General features: G+C 46.7%; 1 protein-coding gene across 1 annotated transcript in view; it reads right to left on the bottom strand.

Annotated features, from left to right (window-relative positions):
- The window catches only part of Mcm5 (minichromosome maintenance complex component 5), an 18,736-nt gene extending 9,458 nt beyond the window's left edge, over nt 1–9,278 (bottom strand). Inside the window, exons 1-8 of the mRNA XM_021218685.2 lie at nt 9,223–9,278; nt 8,955–9,129; nt 8,629–8,755; nt 8,412–8,540; nt 5,206–5,378; nt 3,639–3,794; nt 2,121–2,287; nt 358–529 (exon numbers count right to left, since the gene is read on the bottom strand). Coding sequence (XP_021074344.1) covers nt 358–529; nt 2,121–2,287; nt 3,639–3,794; nt 5,206–5,378; nt 8,412–8,540; nt 8,629–8,755; nt 8,955–9,121 — 1,091 coding nt within the window. The 5' untranslated portion in view covers nt 9,122–9,129; nt 9,223–9,278. The remainder of the gene's footprint in view (nt 1–357; nt 530–2,120; nt 2,288–3,638; nt 3,795–5,205; nt 5,379–8,411; nt 8,541–8,628; nt 8,756–8,954; nt 9,130–9,222) is intronic.
- Nucleotides 9,279–14,244: the final 4,966 nt, after the last annotated feature.

The following is a 14,244-nucleotide window of genomic DNA, read 5'->3' as shown; positions in this document are numbered from 1 at the left end:
AACCATCCGTAACAAGATCTGACTCCCTCTTCTGGAGTGTCTGAAGACAGCTACAGTGTACTTACATATAATAAATAAATAACTCTTTAAAAAAAAAGAAAGAAAAGAAAAAGGAGGAGGAAAAGAACACATGACACTTTCTAAGTGTCAGGTATTTAACAGGTCTCATTCAGAAACTTTGGTTCAAGGTGGTGTCTCTCACATTAGACCAGAGCCTAGGCTACTAGTTTCCCACTGTGCTCCCCAGTGCCAGCAGGCTAAGGGACCTGGGAGACATGGAAGAACACCTGGTCCTCATCACACAGATGTCCTCCTGCAGCAGCCTTGTCATCAGCACACTCCTCCCAGACCCCTCACCTTTTCCGGGAACCCCCAAAAAGCAGGCAGGCAATGGCCTTCTTCATATCCATGCCCCCAAAGATGGAGGGGGAAATGCTCTTCGAGACAAGCTCATATATGTTGGGGAGGGCGGCCAGGCGACGAAATTCCTCCTCTTCTTGTGGGCTGACAGACCCAGCAAAGCTGCGGCCTAGGACAGAACAGTTGCATACATGAGCAAGGGGCATCTCCTCCAGCCCACTGCTGGGCCTAGCCCTAGATCAGGAACACCCTGACCTCTGTCAACATACACACAAACAGCTCTCAGCACCAGGAGGACACAGTCTTACTCAGGAAAGTTAGAGCACGGGGCTATATCAGTCTTTCAAATCTCAAGGGTCCAGAGAGGAAAAGAAGGTTCCACACAATCAGGCCAGATCACAGAGCCCTTGGAGACCACTGGAAAGTCCCTCATAATGCAGATAGGGTAGAGAACCAATGCAATTGCTTGATCAAAACAGCATGGTTCACTTGAGCTGCTGAGGAATGGAGAAGGTAGGGTGGGACCAAGTGGCAGAGGGGCTTGAAAAACCAACCCAGGAGAAAGAGTACAACTCAGAGCAGGGAGGTAAGAAGTGGCCAGCCCTGGGGATGAAAGTTGAGCAGCCAAACAGCATGCTTACTGAGGTGAGGGAATTTTAAAAAAAGGGAACTGAGAAGGATCTGGAGGGTTTGCTAAGCAAGGGAAGGGAAGGCTAAAGAGCCAGTTTCAGAAGATGGTAATACATTAAGTGATATGGCAGCCGGGTGCGGTGGCACACACCTTTAATCCCAGCACTCGGAAGGCAGAGTCAGGAGGATTTCTGAGTTCGAGTCCAAGTCCAGCCTGGTCTACAGAGTGAGTTCCAGGACAGCCAGGGCTATACAGAGAAACCCTGTCTCAAAAAAACCAAAAAAAAAAAAAAAAGTGATATGGCAAGTCAAGGAGAGTTAAAGTCTGGAATATGGATAGATAAATATGTGACTTTTCCAGTTTTAACCAAGGGAGTTTCTGCCAACATAGAATACGGACACAGTACTCAGAACTTCATCACTCTAGACCAATCCTCAAGGTGACTCCCTACTTGGCCCCTATCACTTACTCAACCCAACTCCTACTAGAGATCCTGTCACTTGCACCCCCACCCCCACCAGCCTTGAGTTCCCACCAACTCTCCTCTATACTTGAACTCCTCTATACTTGAAAAGACCCTCCTTCACACCTCCATCCTTCAAAGCTATTGCTGACACTCCTGACAGATGAAGCCTTCCCACAATTCTCTAGTTCCTTTTCAACACCTCAATTAAAGCAGTTCAGTGTCAGATACCTATCCCTTGGGGGCTCTTTTTTCCAACTAGATCCTGTCTGCTCAACCCTCATGCACTTTTTCCTCTCTACCTACTAAGATGCAGCACAGGATACACACCACATCCCATCTATAGCACTGAGTCATGCAACTCAATCATATGTTTAAGCAACAACCTCAGGGCAGGAACTACAACTAAACCAATAAATAGACATTTTAGGGTAACAAATTTTTGCTTACTGTAAAAATGAACACTCTAGGATAGGGAATATAGCTAAGTGGTAGAATGTGGGCTTAGTATGCCCACCATACACACACATACACATACATACACGCACGCGTGCACACATACAAGTAAAGCACATCCTATCCTTATGGTTTGAGCAATTCAAGCAATGCCTAGGTTATCACATGAGCAGCTCGTTAAGAGAAGTGTAGAAATCCAAAGCAACTCACCAGAGCCATCTGTGTCCACCTGGATGCCAAGCACCCGGATGTATGAGCTCCGGATGCCCACACCCACCCTGTCCCGGCCCTTGCTGGGGTTCAAGCCAAACTTCTTGATGGAATAAATGCCCATGATGGTGACCCTGTTCCCAGGAACAACCTTGTCACACAGGTACCTGAGTAAAGTACAGGGAGGGGAAGATAAAGAAAAGCAAATGACAGTGTGGTCAGCTTAGTATTTCTACCCGAAGTATCACTATCAAGTCAGCTCAATCCCTGCATGGTCTAGAGTAAAGAGAACCTTTCCCTACTCTTGCTACCTACACGTCACTCTGGATAGTTAGTGCAATGTTATAATACTGGCCCTCACTGAATTCAAGAGGTCAGATGCTGTACTGGCAGAGGTGAGGCAGTGCCCTTGCCCAGCCTTCAGAAGTCCTAGATCATTTGAGCTGTGACCAAGCTCCTTAGGGAAAACTTTCTCCTCAAACCCTTAAGGACTACTTGCTAGTGCCAATGCCACTCTCTATTTCTGCCTCTGCCACACTCCCGGAGCTCAGCCAAGTCAATTTGCCTCTAGGTTTTTAGTCACCCTTTTGACAAAAGATGCTAAGCGACCAAAGTCTCCATGTTTCCCTGGAATCAGTGTTGCCTCAAGGACCATAAAGTAGCTGTGTGACTTCAGAGAAATCACAGTGCCTCTCTGAGCTTGGAGAGATGACTTTGACTTGTCTCAGCTGTTGGGAATCAAGCAAGGTAACAAACTCAAAGGTGTTCTATATACTATCAAATCAGTTTCACTGAGAACTGTTTCTGCCACCTACACTATCCTATTAACTTCCTACTCATTCCACGATGTAATTCTCAAGCTCTTTGGATACTAAAGAGAATACTCTAATACAATTCGCTCAGTTGTGCTAAGGAATTGTGTTAAACTCTTGATAGGCCTTTTCAGGCACTTTGAAATAGTTCAGGCCATTTTACTGATGAAAAAAAAATAATAATAATAATATAGCTTTCCCAAGATCCTGAGTGGCACATTCTTGCCAATGATAAAGCTGACAACTGTGGATCTACTCCCCAGAAACTTTACATCTGTACTCATCATCAGGTATATGAGCCCAGGGTAAGAACTCAAGGACCTGTAAGCCTTCATCTAGGTCATTTTGTAACTATTCAACAAAACCCAGACAGTCTTAACAGGAAGCCTGGTATGTCAGCAGTCTAGATAGGGGGCTAGCACTGCTGCTAGTTATCCAGCTCTGTACTGAGAAGGCTAAACTCTCTGGAAGATGCACAGGCCTTAGTTCTACTCACGAAGTTATCTGACCTCCCCCAGTTTACAGTACTCATGTAAAATAGGAGTGGACATGCTTTGCAGACTATGAGAGACAAAAAAAATGACAAAATCAATGAGAAGCACCAGACATATCAAGAGCTCCAGCTGATACACTGCACCAGATGATCTCTATGCTGTACCGGAGTGGCATGGACACCAGCCCACAGCCCCTGCATACTTACACTTACCTGTCACAATAAAGCTGCATGTGCCTGGGCATCTCACCATGAGGGACTGCATCAGGCAGCTCCTGCAGTTTCAGAGTCTGGAAGTCCACACACTTGCACTTGTCAGGCATGATGAAGTATGGATCCAGTGGGCACTTTGGGCGCCCAGCCTGATCCCTGGGCAGGGGAAGAAGTGGTTACTAGAGCTACCGAGAGCCCAAAGGTTGGGACACACCCATTCAACAAGTCAGCTCTGAGAGGCAGCAGCATTATAAGGCAGAGCTGGGACACATCTGGGAAAAGCCTAGGGCAGGGTGCTAGATTCAAAGTCAGATCTTCAGGTATCTTGGCTTCTCCATGTCACACTGAGGTGGCAGTCACTCACTGTTCCCTCATGAGGCCTCTTGTCCTCATAGGTGAAGGAGCTATATCATCAAATCCCTTACTAAACCATATTCTTAGCTTAGTATCTTTTCCAGTGAGATTTTATTTTACCACTTCTAGACCATTCTGAGGGTTCAGACTCTGAGGCCTATACAGTAAGTCTATTCAGCAAATATAGGTAAGGACACATAGCAGTAAACCTAAAGTCCCTGGTCTGTGAAGCTCAGTTCCCATCAGGATTGAAAACCATCTGCATAATTTAAAGGCATGCAGTAAAAATAGGCAGATGAGAGTGTGCAGACACGTATATACCAAATGTAAACATAGGATAAGAAAGGCACCTTAGGTGACAAGGACATGTAGGGACACTGTGGCAGTCTGAGTGAAGACCACATAAGGAGAAGAGAATGCAAGTGCACTAGACCAAGGCAGGCTATGGAAGAGCCAAGCCACCCTGCTTCTATATAGGGAATAGACTGAAGAGCAGTGAAGGTGGACAAGGGGATAGGAATGAGCTACTCTGTGGCAGCAGGTGAGGGTAGGCAACAGTCTAGGACAATACCAGTATGCCTCAGGCAATGTGGAAGTTGATAAGAAACTAGAAGAGAAAGCCAAAAGCAGCCAAGATGCAAGTAGAGTTTGTTATAAGAACTATACAGTAAATTTTTTAAGTCCTACTAACTGGAAGTCCACACATTCTGCCACTGTAGTTTAACAATATGCTAAATATCAAGTAGTATAGCCGTGTTCGTAGGCAGTACAGTGGGCACACCGGGTCTAGCCTAGCAATCCAGTTTGCTTTCGAAGATTCTGTAAGCCAGGTGATGGCACATGCCACCCAACACTCGAGAAGCAGAGGCAGACAGATTTCTGAGTTCAAAGCCAGCCTGGTCTACAAGAGTGAGCTCCAGGATAGCCAGGGGCTTACAGAGACAGAGAAACAGTTTCCATATAGACTCAATCCCCTGGACTATTTCCTCCCCAACCTTGGATTCCACGTGGATTATCCAGGTGGTGCAAAAGTTCAACCACTTGAAGGGACACTGGGCTGGGTTTATTGATCCTGCCTAACTCAAGGATATAGTGCTTCCCAGTCTTTGCCTTAAGGTCTCTAACAGGCAGTACAGGCAGCACTTGCCAGGGTTGCCAGCTTTTTTGATACTTCAGGTCATTTCCCCCAGAGTCCCTTTGGCTATACACTCACATATTGCACTTCCTGGGAAGGGCATAGCCCTCTAGGCCTGGGCGCATGGCGATATTGGTGAGGGTGTTGTGGCAGCTGCGACACTGAATGGAGATACGGGTAGCCTTGGCACGGACTGCAGAGGCTGAAATGATGATGCCAGGGATCTTCACCAGGTGTGACATCATGTCTGACTGTAACAAAGCCACAGGGAGACTTGATGATTAAGGAGAACGAGGAGATATGGGAAGGGCTGAGGAATGACATGGGCAAGATCTGGAGGAGGTGACAAAGCCATGGCTCATAGTTTAGCTCAGACTTTCCAGAGCACCCACCTAATGTGAGGTAACATGGGCACCAGGTCCAGGAGCCTCATACACAAGCCCTCACTTTCAAGGCCCTTGCAGAACAAGGAACTGGGAGACAAAGGAAACATGAAACATATTTTACGACAAAACCCAGAAAACCCAAACTCCAGCCCTGACAGTAGCTTCCTGTGATGTTCCAGAGACAGAGGCCCTGGTTCTAGCTCAATTCTGTCACCAACTGCTATGGACATTCTGTCAGCCTCCGGTTCACCATCTTAACGACTCCATCTCACCAGATACTAACACTAACTGTTAACTGTGATGTTACTATGATCATGTTACCAAACAAAGGGTCACACCTATATACCAAGAAGCCAGATTAGCCACCCATCCTCAAGTAGCCAAACTTGTAATCCCACCTTTGGCCTGTTAAAAGCATGTACAACATTCAGCTTAAAAATTCTTCAGAAAGGGCTGGTGAGATGGCTCAGCGGGTAAGAGCACCCGACTGCTCTTCCGAAGGTCCTGAGTTCAAATCCCAGCAACAACATGGTGGCTCACAATCATCCGCAACAAGATATGACTCCCTCTTCTGGTGTGTCTGAAGACAGCTACAGTATACTTACATATAATAAATAAATTAATTAAAAAAAATATTAAAATTCTTCAGAAATAAAAAGGAAAAAGAGCAGGAATATAAACAAAATATTAATACTCAATCTCAGTAACAACATTGGGGCTCATTACCCTTTTCTCTATATACTTCCATGTGTGGTAAGTTTTTTCATAATGAGGGGGTGGGTGAGAGAGATGGCTCAGCAGTTAAGAGCATTGGCAAACCCTTCCAGAACTCCCAAGTTTGGTTTCCAGCATACACATGGTAGCCCACAAACATCCATCCATGATTTAAGTTCCGGGAGGATCCAATTTTATCTTTCTGACAGCACAGGCAGCAGAACTGTATCGTACACACAGATACACAGGCATACATATAAAACACCCACATATAAAAATAGATCTGAAACAATTAACAGGCAAAGTTTCTCTTCTCCATCTTCGTATTCTAAGTTTTTCTGGGACAAAGAAACTACAGATTCACACTAGACCCTATAAAACCTTACATTTGAAGGAGAAACAAAGAGTGGGTGACCACCTCCGGGAAATAAGAGTGGAGGCACAAGGATCTCCCAGACATTTGAATCTTTGAACAATCCACAAAACAATTTTTTTTTTTGAAAAATGACCTACAAGGACCCAGATATCCCAGACCCCTGACACTATAAAAGAAAGAAGCCCGATGCCTCAGCCTCCCCACAAGGGAATCCCTCTAGAGCAGAGGTTCTTGACCTTCCTAATGCTCACCTTTTTTTTTTTTTTTAAGATTTTTTTTTTTTAAAGATTTATTTATTTATTATATTTAAGTACACTGTAGCTGTCTTCAGACACTCCAGAAGAGGGCGTCAGATCTTGTTACAGATGGTTGTGAGCCACCATGTGGTTGCTGGGATTTGAACTCCGGACCTTCAGAAGAGCAGTTGGGTGCTCTTGCCCACTGAGCCATCTCACCAGCCCCCAATGCTGACCTTTTAATACAGTTGTCCAGTATTATAACAGTGGTGACCCTCAACCATAAAATTATTTGTTTCTACTTTGTAAATGTAATTTCTTTCTTCTGAGAATCATAATTTAAACCCCACAATGGGGTTGTAAACCACCACCAACCCCCACTTTAGAATCACTGCTTTGGAGATCCAATTACTTTTGTGACCAGACTTTGCAGTCCATTCCCCAAAGTGCTTTGTCCCTAGAAGAGGGACAAGCTTGTCTTTTCAATGAAACAGCAGTCCCCACTCAAATCCAATGCCACCATCACACTGGCAGAACCTAGGGTGCAATTCAGTTCTAGAGTGCCGGACTCAGACAACCAATACTGGAGTCTTCATAGAGGAGTCAGGGCTGTTTCCTGAAGATATGTTATCCTGCAAACCAAGAGTAACGTCACAGGGACTCCAAAAAAGACACAGAGCTCTGTGGGCTTCAAGCAAAATGAAATATAGACTTCTAGGTACAGTACACAATGGGTGGGTGACACCAAGTGAATGGGTAGCAACCAGATGTTACTACACTACTCACAAAGCACTGCCACATGCTAAAACAATAACCATCTTCATGTCTTCCTTCCTGCTTCCAAGTCTGCCCATTTTGTAACTCCTCTTCTACAGAGCAGCCACAAGAATCCTATGAATTCCAATGCCAGACATCAGAGTCTAGGGCTGCAGTTGAAGAGTGTTTTGCCTAATGAAGAAGGCTCTGAATGTAAACCCCATCCTCATAAAGAGAATGGAACCAGGGTCAGTGGGATATCTCAGCAAGTAAAGACACCTGCTTGCCTCAACCCTGAATACCCCTGAGTTCAATCCCAGGAACTCCTCCTGGTGGAAGAAAAGAGACTCCCACATCATCCTCTGCTCCACCTCTTCTTTACCAACATGCAAGCTCAGGGGACTCCAGACATACCGTTTTCTTTCCATTCCTCTAAACAGGCCACCACTGTCACCCCAGAGCCTCTATAACTACTGTTCCTTGTGGAATGCTCTTCGAGGTTTCGACATGACTGGCTATACATCAATCAATTTCAGCTCCAACAGCACTTTGTCCCTCTCAGCAATAGCCACATTGTCCCCACTTTCTGCCTCTCAGTTATGGATACATTTACTATTCTTTGTCTCCCCGATGGATAGGAACTCACTGCTGTTCTGCAAGACTCTGCCTCCCCTTTAAGACATCAACCCCACTGAGATAATTTTACACAGGATAAAGGCTAAGTTAAGTCAAATGGCTTGGTCAGGGTCACACATCTGGTGCTCTAGGCTACCTGTCTCAGACGATTTGGGCACCACACATTCCATAAACTCCTACCTTCAGAATCCGAATGCTCGACGGGCTGGCATCTGACTTGAGCATGACCTGGATGTCTTGGAGCAGTTCATCTCCAGCTGGCCGGGGCCGGGTCACCTCATCAGCCACCTCCTTGGCAGCTTCCTCAAGCTGAAGAAGAGGAAAGGCGTTAAGCTGCTGGTGATGGGACAGGGCCAGGATTTAGGATTTCGGAGGCTCTGAAATGGGTGCTACTCACCAGCTGCAAGTGCTCGGCTGGCTGCTTCTGCAAGTAGTCAGCCAGTTCCTCGTCAAAGCTGGCCAGGTCCTCCATCTCCACCTCGATCCAGTACTCACCCAGGTTGTAATGCCGCTTGAGTTCATCCCTTTAGGGAGACAGGAAGGGTGCACTGAGGAGCCGCCAGCAGCAGTGCACATGCACCCCGGCATCGGTCCTCACAGGCACCACTGTCCCCACCTCTGTCAAAACACGCCTAACTGTAGCCCATTCTCGCCTTTAGGCCCGAGGAGGGGCTGTCTAGAAAAGGCGTCCCCGGTGAGAGTGGTTCCCGGACACTGTCGCACCTGTACTTGAAGGTGAAGCCCGTGCGATCGGTGCCCACTCGGTACTGCCGTAGGAACTCCTTGAAGCGCCTCTGCAGGTGCGACTTGCGGGCCTGGCCCTCTTCCGCCCCGGGGTCGCCACCGAAGCTGTCGCTGTAGAAGATGCCGGGATCGTCGAAGCCCGACATGACTGTACCTGGGTCAAGGGAGACAGCGAGCTGAGCAGCCTGGGGCTTCCCTAGACGGGGTCCCGCGACCCCCTCACCTCACAGCGGCGCGCCACGCCAACCTCCGCCCTCCCAGAGGAAGCCGACTTTCGCGGGAAAAAACCAGCCTCCGCGTTTGTCCGCCGCGGCCTCTGCGCTCCTATTGGTTCGCTCAGCGCCGCGGGCAGCTATTGGACCGCTCTGCGCCGGTTGAGTCCCGCCTCCAAGGCCGGTTTCCCAAGATGATTGGCTGTAGGGGGCTTGGTGACGTCACGGACCAACTCTTTCCGGTCTCCATTTTGTGAGGCGGGAAGTTTTGGCGCGAAACTTCTGAGCTAGCTGCAAGCCGAGCAAAGATGGCGGAGAGGCTCGGGAGCCTTGTGAGCGTTTCTTAAGCCTTAGGTCTTCCGAGAGAACCTAGCCCAGTGACGCAGGTCTGTCAGCCCCGCTCCTCGCAGGAGGATCGCAAGTTCAAGGCCAGCCTGGGTGACTTAGGGAGCCCCTTTCCCAAGTAAAAGTTGGGACTTGAGAGATGGCTCGGTGGTCAATAGCGTTTGCTGTACTTTTAGAAGACCCAGTCTCTGTTCTCAGTACCCTACTCAGGGGCTCAGAACTGCCTGTAACTCCTGCTCCAGGGAACCCAGTGTCCTCTTCTGGCCTCTATGGGCACACATACATGATAGATGTAGAGAGAGAAAGATATATGTATCTATACATACATATACTTTTTTTAAGTAAAAAGAACGGACTGGAGCAAATAAAAGGTAGACTTCCCAGCCCTTCCCCATATCTGTTAGCACTCGGGAGGCTGAAGAAACCCTGCCTTTAAAATAATGTTAATAGTGTATGAGAAAACCACGCCTTTCAGAGCTGCTGTGAGACAGCTGTGAGACAGCAGTGTGCCTGAGGTGTACTCTAGCTCCAGCCCGGCAGGAGGTGCCAGAGTGCTGTCTCCGCAGCTTTGGGGAAGGGCTCACCTTCCCCTAGCCAGACAGTATCAGAGCCTCAGAAGCCAAGGATGTTTTCTTTCATTCAGGTTCAGACGAATAATTATGATGACTGTAGAACTTTTTTTTATTCCTTGGCAATGCTTAAGTCATGCAAAATTCACGACAAAATTCCAAATGGAAATCTTGAGAGAGAAAAAAAAAAAGGCAGATTTAGCATAACAACCATAATGTAGATTTTCCTTTGTTGAGTTTCTACCATCCACACAAACAAGTGGAAACCTATTGCTGCCACAATCATTCAAACATGTATTTACAGAGAATAAAGTTTGAGCATTTTTGCAATTTGTAAAAAATATCAGGTGAATCTAAGACTTGGTTTTCTCAACATTTCATGGTAATCCCTTGTGCCAAGACAGGTTTAACACATTCTATTTTAGATTGCTTTATTCTTTTCTCGACCAAAATCTAGGCTGTTCTTTTTGTTGTTGTTGTTGTTTTGTTTTGTTTTTTCGAGTCAGGGTTTCTCTGTATAGCCCTTGCTGTCCTGGAACTCACTTTGTAGACCAGGCTGGCCTCGAACTCAGAAATCCGCCTGCCTCCGTCTCCCAAGTGCTGGGATTAAAGGCGTGCGCCATCACGCCCAGCTTAGATATATCTTTAAATATAAATAAATTGTCAGATGTGGCACATGCCTTTAATCCCAGCACTCAGGAGGCAGAAGCCTGCAGATCTCTGCAGAGGAGAGGTTGAGACTGAGGAGTTCCAGGAAAGCCAGGAATACAGAGAAACCCTTTCTGGGAAAAAGAAAGAAAGACTCTTAAAAGAAAAAAGAAATGGGCAGATACACTTAAGGAGAGACAAAGGAAGGCAAAGTCTTTCAAATCCATTAAACAGGCCACTTGGGGACTTTGGAGTTGAATGACCCTAAACTAACCTGGTGGGAGGGGGGAGGAATGTGTCGTTTCCTTAACAAAAGGTTTTCTTAACATTGCAAAAGGGGATTTATTAGACTGGTGAAAGGGATTTTATAAATGAGATTATAAGGTGATTTACGAGGAAGACAAAAATTTGGTTCAAGGAGGTAGGTGAGGTAGCTCAGTATAGATACTTGGCTGCCATACACACAAAGAGAAAAGGGATAGAAAGTACAGGTTCAGAAAGTTTTGTTGTTGTTGTTGTTGTTTTCGTTGTTGTTGCTTTTAAAGTAGGGTCTTCACAGTGACTTTGGCTGGTCTGGAGCTTTCTATGCAGATCAGGATAGCCTTGAACCCCTAGAGATCCATCTGTCTCTGTCTCTAGGATTAAAGGCATTTGACATCAAGCCTGGCTGGAAAGATTTTTTTTTTAAATCGAAACCCAGAGGCCTGCCTGCCATACGGCATACCATGGGCACCACTACAATGTGCAAGTATGTGGTAGAAAAGTGGGAGAGAAAGAGAAACAGAAAGATCTAAGCACTGTGAAGAGAGACAGAACAGCCAGATGTGAGTAGCCTGCACTGCCTTCTGAGGCCATGGTGAAGTCCCAGCGTATCCTGCTGCTAAGGGCCATGCCTGGGTCCATGACCATGCAGCCACAGGGGTCTGGGTTAGTGCCCATGGCCCATGTTAATACCAAAGGCCATGCAAATATCCCTGGTCTGCACTGCCTCTTCAGACCATGTTATTGTCAGGGGCAGACCTTCCCCTGCCCCTTGCCTGAGAAGCATGAGTAGAGTTGGCTCCAAGGGCATGAGAGCCAGCCTCTTGCCAGCTGTTGAAGTGGAAACTCTAGGTCTTTGAAAAGTTGGTTTATATCAAATGATGTTTTGTTGGGACACAAAGGTGAAAGGATGTCTTGCTAAAGCAAACACATGAAAGACTTTTCCTGCAGCAGACACAGGTGAAAGGATGTTTGGATATAGCAGACATGTAAAAGGACACTTGATGAAGGAGTGTAAATATGACTCCACAGACAGTGGGAGACGAGCCTTGGTTTGAATCACTACACATTGCTATTCGCTAAAGACACACGTGTATTTGTCCACCTTACACAAGTTGAGCTCAACTTGTGGTAACACTGCCATTGAAAGAAACTCATCCAAGAACTGCTCATGAGTTCCTGCAGCAGCTTGTCCCTTCTGTGGCCTTGCCTCAGGCTAGTTGGTGAGCCTGGCAGTTTCTTCAGGATTGAGCTACAGTTGCTGGTTCCTACTTGATGTCTGCTTGCTGAAAGGACTTGACTGTAGCTGCCAGTTCATTCCTAATGTGTGCCTGGTGTCTGCCTGCCTAGAGGACTGGTCTGCAGCTGCTAAATCATATTTGGTGTTTGCTATAGGACTGAATTGCTGCCCAATAAGATCAAACTCGCCCCAAAGAACTATTGCTGAACAGGTCCACTTCCCCCATATCCTAATAACTTTTCTCTTCTGCTACCTTTCCTGAGTGGTGGGCTAGAAGAGAGGTTGAACCCTTATTAAAAGTAGGTTGTGCCAGGTGGTGGTGGCACATGCCTTTAATTCCAACACTTGGGAGACAGAGGCAGATGGATTTCTGAGTTCAAGGCCAACCTGGTCTATAAAGTGAGTTCCAGGACAGCCAGAGCTATACTGAGAAACCCTGTCTTGAAGAAAGAAACAAATAAATAAATAAAGTAGGTTGTAAAAAATGTATGCCTATAGGCTGTGGCACTTGAGTGAGCTAGCCAGAGTAGTGCTAGAGAGCTGGTCCCCGTGGTGTGGTTGTGAGAGTGTTGGCCCAAATGGCTTGGGCACAGCATAACTGGTCCCACCTCTTGCCTCTGTGAAGGAGGGGAACCAGCCCTGCTGGCTCAGGTGCAGGAGAACTGGTGGGCTGAGCAACTCAGCTACCAACCCAAACCCAAATCCAGGGCTTTTGAGTTGGCCTATACCAACATCTACTCCATCTGTGAATTGCTGGAGCTCCTGAATGGGTCTGTCCTGCAGAATCAAAGCTTCAGGGTCTCCATGACACAGACCAGCAAGCAGGAAATCCCAGAGTAGTCCCGGTGAAGATCAGTAGTGATGGTACAGCAGAAGCCAGAGGCCTTGAACCCGACTCACTGCAATGAACATTTGCAAGTAAAGAAATGTGGACAAAAGGTTATACTGTAGGACACTCAGTGACATGCTGCAGTTGCCATGATGAGATGTTTTGGGGGTTTTCTTTTTTTACTTTTTCTTCAAGGGCACAGGTTGGATAGGAAGGGATGGGGAGATGAGTGGGATTGGGGTACACAATATGAAATTCACAAAGAATCAATAAAAAGATATATATATATATATATATATATATATATATATATATATAGAGAGAGAGAGAGAGAGAGAGAGAGAGAGATAAAGATATATTTACAAACTCTTCTGTGTAACCCTGGTTGTCCTGGAACTCACTCTGTAGACCAGGCTGGCCATGAACTCAGAGATCCCCCTGCCTCTACTTCTGGGGGGAGTGCTGGGAGTAAAGGCACCATGCAGGTCCAATTTTTTAAAATCAAAATAATTGTGCCATACATAGATCACATAGAGAGGTTAAGGGGTTGGGGAGATGACTCATTCAGTTAAGTGCTTGCTGTGCAAACATGAAGACCTGGTTTTGGTTCCTCTGTACCCACTTAGAAAAGATGGATACAGTATTCGCCTCTAATCCCAGTCTGGAAACGTGGAGACAGGGCAAATCTCCAAGGCTTGCTGGTCAGCCAGTCTAATCAGTTGATAAGTTTTAAATTCTGTAAGAGACCTTGTTCCAAAAATTAGTACAGGGCTGGTAATCTAGCTCAGTGGTAGAGCGTGGGGCTTTGGGCTATACACAGACAGTCTGGTCACCAGTGAGCTGAGGTCTGAACCCCGGTAGAACCTGGTGGTGATAATTCACCTACATGGGACGGTAGGTGTTCCCTCATGTCTCCTGGACCCCTGACTCCTGTAAAAGTTACCGTCCCCACAGCCCCCACAGGAGAAGTGTGGCTTTTAGTCACATACACAATGTCCCAAGCTTCTGACCTTCAGGCTGGACTCCTCCCCAGTTACCTAGCAACAACAAGATAACAAGCCCACCATAAGAGGAGCTGCCGGGGCCCCTCCTTGCTCTCTAACCTCTTTTACTCTCTCTTCTCCTTCTCCCTCTCCCTCTCCCTCTCCCTCTCCCTCTCCCTCTC

This window comes from Mus pahari, chromosome 19 (assembly GCF_900095145.1).
Source record: "Mus pahari chromosome 19, PAHARI_EIJ_v1.1, whole genome shotgun sequence".
Lineage (NCBI taxonomy): Eukaryota > Metazoa > Chordata > Mammalia > Rodentia > Muridae > Mus > Mus pahari.
The sequence above is the reverse complement of the archived record's forward strand: the minus strand, read 5'-3'. Positions and strand labels throughout refer to the sequence as shown.